Source organism: Gekko japonicus, unplaced genomic scaffold (genome assembly GCF_001447785.1).
Source record: "Gekko japonicus isolate JY-2015 unplaced genomic scaffold, Gekko_japonicus_V1.1 scaffold779, whole genome shotgun sequence".
Classification (NCBI taxonomy): Eukaryota; Metazoa; Chordata; class Lepidosauria; order Squamata; family Gekkonidae; genus Gekko; species Gekko japonicus.
This window is the reverse complement of record NW_015174296.1, coordinates 493,676-506,992: the sequence shown is the minus strand read 5'-3', so window position 1 is coordinate 506,992 and position 13,317 is coordinate 493,676. Positions and strand designations below refer to the sequence as shown.

General features: G+C 38.1%; 1 protein-coding gene across 1 annotated transcript in view; it reads right to left on the bottom strand.

Moving 5' to 3' along the window:
• PPIP5K2 (diphosphoinositol pentakisphosphate kinase 2) overlaps positions 1-13,317 on the bottom strand; it is a 108,942-nt gene that overhangs the window by 13,846 nt on the left and 81,779 nt on the right. Inside the window, exons 24-28 of the mRNA XM_015424083.1 lie at positions 8,688-8,861; positions 7,371-7,440; positions 5,085-5,204; positions 4,226-4,288; positions 2,178-2,237 (exon numbers count right to left, since the gene is read on the bottom strand). Of these exons, the coding sequence (XP_015279569.1) occupies positions 2,178-2,237; positions 4,226-4,288; positions 5,085-5,204; positions 7,371-7,440; positions 8,688-8,861 (487 nt within the window). The remainder of the gene's footprint in view (positions 1-2,177; positions 2,238-4,225; positions 4,289-5,084; positions 5,205-7,370; positions 7,441-8,687; positions 8,862-13,317) is intronic.

The following is a 13,317-nucleotide window of genomic DNA, read 5'->3' as shown; positions in this document are numbered from 1 at the left end:
CAAGTAGATAAATAGGTACCACTTCGGTGGGAAGGTAACAGCGTTCCGTGCGCCTTGGTGTTTAGTCATGCCGGCCACATGACCACGGAAACGTCTTTGGACAGCGCTGGCTCTTCGGCTTTGAAACGGAGATGAGCACCGCAACCCTAGAGTCGGATTCGACTGGCTTTCGAGCAAGGGAAACCTTTACCTTTTTTACAGGCATACTGATATCTCATAACCAGCCATGCCTTCTTCCATGACCACTGGTAAAAAAACAGATCATATAGGCTTAATGAAACATGGCTGTGAACTTTGTGAATTTTGACAGCTCCTAACACAACTGTGTCCACATGCAGCATCAATATTATAATTCTCAAATTTTTATTTAAGTTGTGAATTTCTCTCTTTATTTCAGTGAAAGAGTTGTTAATGAATAAATACTCATATTTTCAGTTCAAGGTATATTTAAAAAATCAATATAAACCAAATTCCCATAATCAGAAATATCTGTCCTCAAAGATTTTAACACGTCTTTTATCTAGAATTACTTTTCTTATCTTAAATTTAGAAAAGAAGAATCCTAGACGTTTCATATAAACAAGCAACTCTGCCACATAACATTTATGTACCATGTATAATTACAGCTAAGCTTCTGTGTGTGATTTCAATTAATTGTATTTAATGCACTTACATAAAATACTACACATGCAGGCAAGCGCAAACCCTTTCTTTGCATTACAGTAAATTCCACAACAACTTCAGCTTTCCCTGACTAAAGAAAAATTCACATTTATGTGAATAGCTATAGAATTCCGAGAAGGAATTTAGTGGGACAATAGTAGGTTATTTTTTTATTAAATGAAAGCACTCATATTTATGTTAATACTGAGATATTAATACCTTAGAAAAATATTCTATATAGATCCTTAAAAGGTAACATTATCTCCCTTATAAATAAAAGCCGAATGGTGATGGCACTTCTCTAGAACATTCCACACGCTCCAAAATCAGTTCGCTCTCTGATCTGTCATTCAGAGGGTCTCCCTATCCACTGGCTGCTTTGCTTGAGTCCTGCCTCCAACATTCTAAACATTTTGCTAATCCTCTCCCCCCCCATAGCCAGTCAGAACACAGAGGTTATTTGCATATGCAGCCTCATTGGCCTCTGCCTCAGAACACAGAGGTCGTTTGCATATGCGACTTGATTGGCTTTTGCCTCTAACATTCTAAACAGTTTTGCTGTTCTGAGGTAAAATCTGTCCAATCTCCAGGTGAGGGCTGGAGATCACTCAGAATTCCAACTGCTTTCCAGATGGCAGAGATCAGTTCCCCTGGAGAAAATGGTGGGCTCTGTATCCTTATATGCCGCTGAGATGGCCCCCATATGACAGCCAATGTGAAGTAGCAGTCAGGGCTTCAGAGCACGGGAGAGGTTGCAGGTGTGTGGGGGGTGGAAAGCTGAAGAGTGAGGGGGAAATAAAGGTAGGTTGATGATTGGCTGGGAAGATAGAGTTGCCAACTCCAGGTGGGAAATTCCTGGAGATGTGAGGAATGGAGCCTGGAGAGGGTGAGGTTTCAGGAGGCGTGGGACCTTGGACAGATACAAAGCCATAGACTCCACCCTCCAAACCAACTATTCCCTTCTTGGGAACCATCATTGCCAATCTCCAGGTGAGGGCTGGAGATCACTCAAAATTACAACTGTTCTTTAGGTAGCAGAGATCAGTTCCTCTGGAGAAAATGGTGGACTTAGTGTCATTATACCCTGCTGAGGTCACCACAGCAAATTGACACTGAGTGTCCAAGGCCGGGGTACCCGCCCAGAGCCTCTTTCTAGAGGCTGTTGTATTTATTTCCACAACGAGCCTCTTTCCTAGTATTGCTTCTTCTAGCTCTTCCTACCCAGTCTACAAGAACCAACAAGCCACTTATGCACACAACCCACCTTTTAGCAGTTTCTGTATGGAATTATCAAGCATTAGAATAGGGACTGACAATGGACACTATACTGTCACATTCATTTGCCACTGACAGATAAAACACTATCCCTTTGAATATTTAATCTTCTAAAGTAATGAACTGACTCTCTATGGTAAAATCTCAGTTTTCTTCAAAATGCAAGACAATGAAAGGGTTAGCGCAGCAACTTAGAAAGCCACCCTGCCGTCTTACATTTGAAAGCTATAAAGACATACCACTGGAGCCTAGATATCCCTCAGAGGAAACCGACCAGCACCTATAGAGGTCTGGATGTTCTGTACAGAGGCCCAGAAAATAAGGTAGAACACTGTCAGAAGGTAACTTGTTTCATCATGTTGCTTGAACTCAGTATGAAGGGAAGGGGAAGACTGAAATGGGTTAAAGGTTGTATCATCAATTCACAGTTATGGAAGTCATAGAAATGGGTGAAGAAGAGACAATACACCACCAATCTATGTTTTCAAAGCACGCCGTACCACCCCCAGTATCTCAGGAAGTAAAATTCAGGCTTCAGAGTAACACATATAACATGCAGTAAATTGTGAAAGATGTGAGGAAACATTAAATGGGTCAGTGAAATCTGTATTAACACTATAGATTAAGGAGTATTAAACAATTGAAAATTAAATCACCCATGTGCTCATCTGGGTACTGAAAATATTAAAGCAATTTTCCTAATTATATAAATATTTAATATTTTTCTGCTCAAATTCAACTTTTGATTATTTATCATCACTAAACTTGGCATTATCTCTCTTTGATAATAATTTCAGAGTAAATGCCCATATTTCTCATTCTCAGGACTACTAATGTAATCCTTTTAAACATCATAACTATGGCCCAAGCTAGTCCATTCTGGTCAGATCTTGGAAGACAAGAAGGGTTGGCCCAGGTTAGTACTTGGATGGGGGACCACAAGGGAGCCCAGGGTTGCTAAGCAGAGGCAGGCAATCACCTTTGTTCATCTCTCTTGTTTTGCAAACTCTATGGGTTGCCACAGGTCAGTTGCAACTTGATGGCACTTTCCAACATCAGTGCAATCCTTTTAAATATCATAACTATGAATTAATGCAGTGATATTTATAACTATTTTTCACAACTGAAGCAAACCTGTATATCTACTGTGATGATCTACTTTCTTGCAGCAGATGTATTGGAGGACACAGAAATAGATCTTTAGTTACAGTAAGACATCATATTATCTTACTACTATTAGTGAATATCATAAATTTACTGAATTATTGAATAATCACCAACAATAGTCAGTTTAGCTTCTATAATGGTAGAACTAGTTCAATGACAAAACTTATACAGCACCTTTTATATACGAGAGAAGAAAGATACTTCTCAAATTCTGATCTCAGCAGCAGAATAAGGTAGTTCGTGCTTGGCCATAGACTTCAAGTGGAAAATACATTGGAAGATAACTCTGATTAACCGCAGAGTTAAAATACTGGTATAAAGCTAATTTATTTAGAATAACTGGAACACTGAACAAACTGTATAAAATAATTATTATTCTGTTGTTATTATAATAATAATAAAGGTATTTAAATGATGTCCCATGGACTATGTGGTAACTGACTGAAAGAGAAGCAAGATTTTCAGTTAAATTTTACGTCTAGTAATGCTTCAAGAAAGATGGTAACAAATTCTGGTTGTCATTTATAATGAATTCATAAGTTCAGAAATGATAGGCTTGTTCACAGCACTTAGCTATGAAAAAGGAATCTTCATGTCCAGAGACAAAACCCATCTGAGCTCTGGATTCAGGGGCAAAACAACAGGGGCCTCTGGAGATGCACTGGCCACTTCTGGAAACAAAATGCTGGAATATATAGAACTTGGGTCTGATTTAGCAGCACAGTTCTTATACTGAATTCTAAAGGTCCACGACAAAGGTATCCACTACAGCACAAAGGGAAAAAAATATTAAGCTACGGAGAAAGAACTAAGAGTCGTTTAAGGTCAGAAAAGGTTTAAATACACACTAGATAAGTCTTATTGGCTGAGTTTTTAGGAAGAATTAATTTAATTTTAGCCGCCCCCCATTGGATGAGTGAATTTAAAAAAAATTAGATTAACAAATTAAAAGGGGAAAAGGGATTTAAACTATCCATATCTCTAATAATCAAATATTGGAGTATGTGATTGGCTGTAATTAGGAAGGATGGTGGTGAATAATACTGTACATCCTGTGGTTTGAGAGGGATGAAGTAAGGGAGCATTGTTTGTTTGTTTTTAAAATAAAAGCAAAACATACCATTGGTTGGATGTCGAGCAAATGAGATAGAAAACCTTTTAACAGCAGAACCACGTGTGGTGTCTGAGAAAGAGAAAAACAGGTACCTGAAATTCAAAACAGCTACCAAAAGAGGGACATTTCAAGAAAGGACAGAAGAGAAAAAATAAAGAGGTGGTTAGAATTAAGTGACACACAGAAGGAACTGGGAGGAGGGCATAGGCCAAACAGGTTTAAAAGTAGATAAATTTTGCTTTTTGATACTATTAGATGTTTAATGGAGTGTATGGAAGAAAAAACATGGTTGAGCTTATGATCTGATATACAAAGTTACACATGGTTAGTTTAATACCATGAAAGAGACATAATGAGAAAAATTACATTTTTTATCCTCAAGAGTGTTAACAAGCATAGTATATTAGTATGTCCAAAACAATGGAAATACTGTACTGACATCTCTACTCTGGTAATTAACCTAGCATATTAAAACTAAGAAAAAAATCTATTTCTCTATATAGTTCTTTACTAATATGAACTAATATGATTTTCCTAAAAACATGCAAGAAATGGCTATGAAATTATATAGGCTTAAACTGTAAATTGTATCTTTTCTAAAATGGCAGAATTTAGTATATTTTGGCCCTCTTAACCCTTATATTTAGTAGATGATGTGTGTTGTTAGATGGGAGGAACAAAAATATCTGTGCCATTAATTCAATCAAGCTCTGAGAAAGAAAAAATAAAACTCTTTATAATTAATACTAGAGAATAGTATTCTAGGATTCTATTTAACCAACAGGCCTAGGGTTTTGCCTCCAAAGTTCTGATGTGCACATATAAGTGGGTGTGTGTACGTGCATGTGCGGAAGTGTGCACATACCATCTATGCAGCCAGAAGAAGTCACCTTTATACGATGGATACGAGCATAATCCTGTAGGTTAGGTGCACTTGAAGAACCCCCGAGCACAGTGGTACTAAACAGGCCCGCACAGTGAGACCCTGATAGGAGTTAGAGAAAATACATACAGCAACCAGGTGTTCTTCCATTCATATTGGGGATGCGTGCAGCATGCAAGCATATAGTTCTTACAACACAAAAGGCAGTTTCTGGCAGTGCCTTGCATATGTTCACAATATGCTTATAATGTCATACTGGCATTTGTAGGATGTAACTACAATAATTTATTGCACTATAAATCACAGTTTCCTTTACTAATTACATATCGAGAGAAAGTCAGACTGTAATGAAGAGACTTCATGTCATTTCCTGTTGCCAGACTTAGTAAAGAAAAAAAATGGTACATTGGAGAAATGTAAAATAAAAAGGGTTGAGGAAGGGAGAAAGATAATGTTAAAGATTTCAGAACTTGCAGTTGGATATATTAAAATGAATATGGAATTCTGCAAATAGTAGCAGGCACAATCCATGGGCAACTTCTCCAGTGCAAACCCACTGAAATTCTGAAGAAGAGACACAGATTTCTTGCATGGATTCTGCTTGAAACTTCTGCATTTTCCATGAAATCTGCCCAGTACTTATTTTTATTCATACTAAACATTCATTGATTTCACTTTACTAGAGAATTAACAAGTTCAGAGACAGCCAGCATGGCATAATGATTACAGTACAGGATTAGGACCTGGATACACAGGTTTGAGTCCCCATTTTGCTCTGGAACCCTGCTGGGTGACCTTGGGCCAGTCATATACTCCCAACCTAATCTAACAGGGGTGTTGTGGGGATAAAATGGGGGAGAAGAGAATGATGTAAGTGGCTTTGTGTCCTCACTGGGGAGAAAGGCACGGTTTAAATGTAGTAAATAAATAAGTTGGCTATTTTCTGGTTAGCAAAATTATAACTAATGTTATTTTTAAAAATGTTCCAATTATTTGAAAGTGAAATTTACCTTAAAGTTACAGAGACATTAAGCAACCCAAGGATTTACCTTTTTTAATAGAATCATTTATCTAGTTTTGGGAATTAAGATTTTTTTATATATACGTAATATTATGGTAAAGTTATAGTTTATCGTTAGAAGTCTGAGAAACAGGCTACCTTAAGTACAACTTCTTTTATGCAATGCAATGGTGACATAAAGTTCATATTAATAGTGCTTGTACAAAGAGAGATAACTACTATGCTTGCCTTTTGAGCTATTACCCTTTGATCTCTATTCACTTTCCAATAGTGATTCAAAATTTCTGTCATTGCCACTAATGACTCAATGGTATAAAAACATTACTAGCACAATGTGATGAACCACAGCCAATACAAATGTATGCCTGATATGTGGCAAAAGCTTTGGAATCAAAGTAATGCCTTCAACTTATGCACACAATTAGATTAATTTTCATCAACCATGATGTGACATATCACAGAAAACATGATTGTGTAAGAACTGAAGAATATTAGAAAAAAATTAAACTTCAGTAATCAAGAGCACCTGATGCATGGATTTTGCTAGAAAAAATTATACATGAAAATATTAAATAAAGACTATTTCTAGTAAAGGAATAAAGAATTAGATCAATATAGAAACCTCTAATGCACACAGCACTGAATATAGTGTATCTGTTTTGTTCAATATGCATAAAAGAGTTACCCAGAATGAGACTGTATGCATTTAAGGGCACAAAATACTGGTAGCTACATTATTGAATGCAACATTGCACATTAATATAAAATATTATCAATTCTACAGTTCTAACTGAGAATCAAATGTGATGTGTGCTATAATGAAACAGATACAATGGCCAAGCCTGTACACCGAAAGCTGTAGTAGATGGAATTTGAGGTAGTGCAAAGAATTTTATTTTGCTTTAAAACTGAAGCTCTCATAAGAGATCTATTACTAAGAAAAGTAAATGTTTGGATTCCCAGAAGTATTTTTTCAAGTGTTTCTACTTCACAGAAAAGCAACCCCCACAATAAAGATAAAGTATCCTAAAATGATCAAGCAAACATAGCTTTGGTCCAAACAAAGAATTCATTAGCAATTGACACCCTGCCTTTAACAATCCAATATCTACTTTGTGTAAACATTTTGGTGATGCATTGTCCAATCATTGCAGTCTTTAAAAAAGATATATATGCTTGTTGGCAGAACATCAAGTACCAGGTAGATTTAGTTTAATGGAACAAAATTTCAGAAAGCATATACATACCTATGCCACTTGTCTTTTGCTCCACAATTGTTCTTGATGTTCGATAGTGACTGTTGCTTTCTGGTGGGACCTGGACATAGGAAACAGATAAATAAGGACAAAAAAAAAGACCGGTGGGCTTGAAGAATCCATGAAGCTTGAAACAGCAGCCTGTTCAAGACAGACAGGTATTAATAAGCCATATGATGTGTTAGTAGAAATACAAAAATAATATGGAGGATCATGCAATACTGCTGAAATGACTTCACTTCACTCATGAGGTCCTCACAATGAGGGGGTACAAAGCAGGCATTCATGACCAAAACAGGACAGACAACAAGAAATATATGAAAACACAGATAACTGTGTCATTTTAGTTTACCAAATGAACACTCCTAAACTGCGCCTGTATTGGAAGGGAGGGGAAAAAAAAGGAAACACAGACAGACTGATGAGGTCACTATACAGTCTCTGATCCATGCAAAGGCTCTATCAGGGATAATGTCTGATGTTAACAGTTTTTAATGTAAAACACTTTTTTTCTTTCTAAGCTCTTTATAGCTCCAGGAGGAAATGGAAATAATTTGGAAAAAGAAGTTCTTGGGGAAAGGGTCATTTTAAACAGAACACCATCCACTGTTTAATATAAATAATATAAGCATATTAATTTTATATTTTCATGATTATTTTATTGTGCATATGCTAATTTACCAATTCTTCATTACTCAAATACTTCTGAATATCATACATTACAATGGATGAAGTACTGTCTTTGAAAAAGAAGGGGGACAGAGAAGGATACCCGCCATTACAGGAATTGAGAAAATAATTATTAGTACTACGGTTTTCCCTAACATACAGTTAATAGCAGGCCACTGAAAATATGATGTATGCTAATCCAACTGGCCAACAGCAAAATCAATCTCCCAACAAATTACTTCAATTGTGGCATTCTGTGTTATTTTAATGCACCTACCACCAATTTATGCAATGCTGTTTTTGGTCTTTAGGGGGGAAAAAGTCTTAAAGGACAACTAAGCCAAAGCTGATGTCCATTTTATTTGGGAACTAACTACATTACAGTGCTGAAAAGAAACCAATTCAAAGTTCTATTGTCTAATGCGCTTAGTGAAATAGTGTGTAAAAAACAACATGCACTTGCTTTTTTCCCCCCCAAACATTCTCGGAAGCAACCAATATTTTTAAAAATCACATTTTACTGACTGGTGAAATAATTTACTTCAAATAAAATCCAGAACAAGGGATTAGATGTCCTTAAAGACAGTTTGTTCTTGCTCAGAATGCATAGCAATGTTTAATGAAGTAAAGTTTAAAAACCTGTTGCCATGAGCCAAAAATACTGGATGTGAAAGCCAGTGATTTAGGGGAGACAGGGGAAGAAGTGATTTGTTCCCCTGATCTGCGTCTTCGACGCCCAGTACCCACACCACTGGTGTAATGCAGCCAGGTACCAATACACTCTGGGCTAGACACACTCAGGGGGCTCTCTTCCTGGAAGTGAGAAAGGGGGCAAAAAAAACAGCAAAGCATGCAACGTTAGATTCATAGCCAAATGATAAGAAAATAAAATACAGTTTTGTTTGCACCCTTTTCCAAATACCTCCACCATTATACAGTAATGTTTCCCATTAATTGTCACATGGCACAAGAAACAGCAACTATTAAGCCACAGTTTTCACCAAAAATAAGTAACACTAATGGCAAGTTAATGGCATGACTTTGAAAACCACTCAAGGGATATTATGTACATATGAATAGGCTTTATGTCTACCCTCTACTTAATCATCATTGTTCTCTTCTAACACTTTATTCTTTAAAGGAGTAAACCAAAATCAGCTGTAGGCTAGACAAACAATAGTGCCATAATCCACCTATGAGTCTCAACTAACCATATGTAAATCACTGCACTGCCTTAAAGCACTGATGGCTACCTGGTATCAAGATGGAAAAGATGTTAAAGAACAAGACTGGGTGGAAAACAGGCTTAGATTTTGATGTTAATTTATTTTTGTTCACTTGCAGTCCAAAAAAAAGCAAGTCAATTTCATATTGATTTAATCCGTGAATTAAAATTAGCTTCACTTTTAAAATGGTATTTTATAAAAGAAGAAACAAAACTATCAGTGACCCTGTCAAAATGTCTTTGAAAAGAATAAAAAAGGGTTAAAATTAAGCTCTGTTTTCCAGATCTTCCCATTTTCTAATTTTAGACTCGACAGTTTAGTATAATAAGGAGGAACTTTTGGACTTTCTGTGAATGATCCTTCTCAGCACTAGTGAGGAAGGTGCCCTGCAGAATGGGTTGACTGTCCTTGTTCTGATCAGCTAAGACTGAACCCATTAGTGCCCAATATCCCCTGCTGTGGGAAGAAGCCTTAGAGAGCACTGCGGTCGGGGTCACAGGACCGATTGACCCTCCCGGGCCCCATGGATGCCAGGCTCTCTACGACCAGGGCCAGGGCCTTTTCAGTGGCGGCTCCTTACTGGTGGAACGAGCTCCCGGAAGAGATCAGGGCCCTGTGGGATCTTCTACAGTTCCGCAGGGCCTGCAAGATGGAGCTCTTCCACCAGGCCTTCAACTAAGGAGCCGCCCCTCACTATTACCATCAACGAGCCCGGCCCTCAGCCTTAACATCTGGCTTATTCCATCAAGCGACTCAGAAAGTTAAAAACAACCTAGTACGCCATCACAAGTAATGAACTGAACGATCACTAGCACCTTTGATTTTATTATTCTCATTTGTACATTGTTTTAAAATGATTTTATATGGTTTTATTGGTATTTGTGCCAATGTTGTAAACCGCCCTGAGCCCACTCACGGGGATATAAATTGAATAAATAAATAAATTAGTTTATGGATAAAAGGGGGAAAACCTGTAATGTGTCAGTCTCAACAGTGCATGAAGAGAAAAGATCAGAAGGAGAAAAGCAGCTAGTTGTTGAGCCCAACATAAACTTGATGAAATGAGACAAGCAAAGCACTGATCTCTGTTGTGCAGTGAAACACTTTGGGTGGATCAGAATACCTTCCAACCAAAGATAAGAAAGGCCATTCATGAACTCAACTTTCTTTTTCCACTGTTGATGGAAGGTATCCTGCAAAATGGGACATTCAAGCAATGAGTATATGCATCAATTTGTTGTTACATGAAAGAGGAGATGGATGGCCAGATGGATGCCTTACAAATCTTTCTGAGCAGAGCCCTACAACAGAGGGCTTTGGAAGTTACAGTATCTCTCCTGGAATGGCAGTCATCCCAGACAAAGGCTTTCAGTACTGTGTCTCATGAAGAAGAAGAGAAGAAGAGATTGGATTTATACCCCGCCCTTCACTTGGAGTCTCAGAGCGGCTTACAAACTCCTTTCCCTCCCCCCCCCCACAACAGACACCCTGTGAGGTGGGTGGGGCTGAGAGAACTCTGACAAAAACTGCTCTTTTTCAAGGACAGCTGTGCCAGAGCTTGTGACTGACCCAAGGTCACATCAGCAGGTGCAAGTGGAGGAGTGGGGAATCAAACCCAGTTCTCCCAGATTAGAGTCCACGCACTTAACCACTACACCAAACTGAACCAGAAATAGGCAGGCCTGGATCCAAATTTCCTGCCCAAACAGGCAAGATGGAATGAAACAAACCAGGAATCTGAACATCTTAGCCATCCAACTGAGATATTCATGCTCCCCCATCTGATGTTATTTAGAACATCCTGTTGACAGAATGTCTTTTGGAAAGAAGGAAAATATTAACCAGACTTTAAGAGTAGCTGAATTTGTGCAGCACCCAGGTGCAAGGCAAATCCAGGTCAGATCTGGATATAGAAAGAGGCCTTGAAATAATAGGCTGCTCATTACTAATATTATCCGGAGAGACTGATCTTCTGAACCACCCTAGACAAAAGTGGAAAGGAAGGCACAGACAAGGCTGTGTGACTACACTACTAGCAAAATGTCACCACTGTTGGAAACCTGGATAAGGACACAATTGGGAGTGTAAATCTCCTTGCTATGGTTCTGAATATGAGGGGAGTTGGCCTCCCTTTGGCTGCATCTAGGTCCTGGTGGCCGAGGCAGTTTGCCCTCATGTTGAACTGACTGCAAATGTTGTGCTGGAATGTGGAGATGTATCTCTATTCGGTTCAAGAGAAAGAAAGATCTCAAGCATATTTTCCCCAGTTTTTTGTATGGGCATTGGCCATCAGATTGTATTTTAATACTAGTACATGTCTTCCCAGATGAAGAGGTAGAAAGGCAGTTAGGGCACTGAAGATTGTTCAGTTCCAGCAAGCTGATACAGTGGTGGGTTTCAGTCTCTGATCTAGCATCCTGTCCTGCAAGACCTAGCTACTCCCTCCCCCATTAACAGTTATTAAGCTGACAACACTGGGGATTCCCCATAAGCACCCTAGCCTTCCATTTGTCATCCAGTGAAGCGAGTGTTTCATCTGAGACAAAATCTAGATTTGAGTATGTCTTTTGAAAGCTTTATCTTCTTAGCAAGGTAAAATAGGCCAGTGGAGAGGACAGGAGAACAGGCAAGCCCATAACATTCTATGCATTGCCACAATAATAAATTCTTAACTTTCCACCAGAAATCAAGCTCAAAATCTTTTCTTAGTCTTCCACCTCCAGACCAAGGAAAGACTTTACTTGCTTGAGTCAGTGTTGGGGGAGGGGGGGGTGAGAGAAAGGGATGGATATGCTCCTGTGAAAGAACTGGAAATTATTAGGTACAGAAATTGGAAAGAACTGCAGATCAGACAATGAGATAAACCAGAGATAGTGGAGCATCAGAGTGAGAACTATACGTTGTTATTGTTCCATAAACATGGAATGCAGAAACCAGGAGGTAATTTGTTTCACAGAAAAGGATATCTGGCAAACTAATTTGGAAGGATCAATCCACTGCAAAACGTTTACCACTACCAAAGGAGTTCAAAATATTTATGGACACAGAAAATGGTAGAATTAATGAACACCTTAAATATGACAAAGGATTTGTAGAATGCTGTACACATTAATGTCTTGTGTGCTGAAAGAAAAAGTTTATTGGAGCATTCAAGTACCATCTCACTAAAATTCTGTAAGCTTTGGAAGACTATCATGATCAATAATCAAAAACTCTTCCTTCAAAATACTGCAAAATTCTGTCCATGTTACAAAATGTTTCTCCTACTTGAAACAATAATAGGTAATTGAACGTTTTGGTAATGGTCCAATGTATTGCACAGCTATTTCTGCATCCCCAAGGAGGAGATGTGTTCTTGAGCTGCGGTCCCCCAGAGCACATAGCAAATCGCCTGTGAAACTAAGGAGAGTTTCAATGGTAACAGTGTTTGAAATTATTCCTATTACGACACTCAATCTTATTCTATCTACAATACTGACATAAATGGACCAATAATCTGACTCAGGATAAGGCAGCTTCCTTATAAAATAGGTAAAAATGGCAACCATAATCTTTGCTGATATTCTTTACTAAGGTCTGGTTATCTATAAATATGGCAGACTTCTTCTTTTACATGTCAGACTGACAGAGCTCAGAAGTCCATATAGCGTTCTTCTTTAAAGCATATTGCCAATTTGCTTTCTTCCCTTATAATGTATATACCACTGCAATCATCCTTTAGATAAATAATAACCTGCCTTGCAAAGAATAAAACATGCTCACGCTGTTTTAATCCTTGTCGTATACATCTTGTGAGACAATTGGTTTCCATGTAATAAGGTCTCCTATTACATGGTTGCTTCTTAAGTTTGTACAAACACAGTGCAATTTTTTTCCTGTCATGTACTCTCTTTTTTAGTAAAAGCTGGAGTCTTCATCAAGTGATAAGGCTTCCTCACATTTGTCATCAGGCTGGATGGTCACCTGTACTACTAATACATGGCTGAGCATATTGTGTGGGGACGGGGAAAGAAAAAAATTGTAATTTACCGTGAGAATTTTCA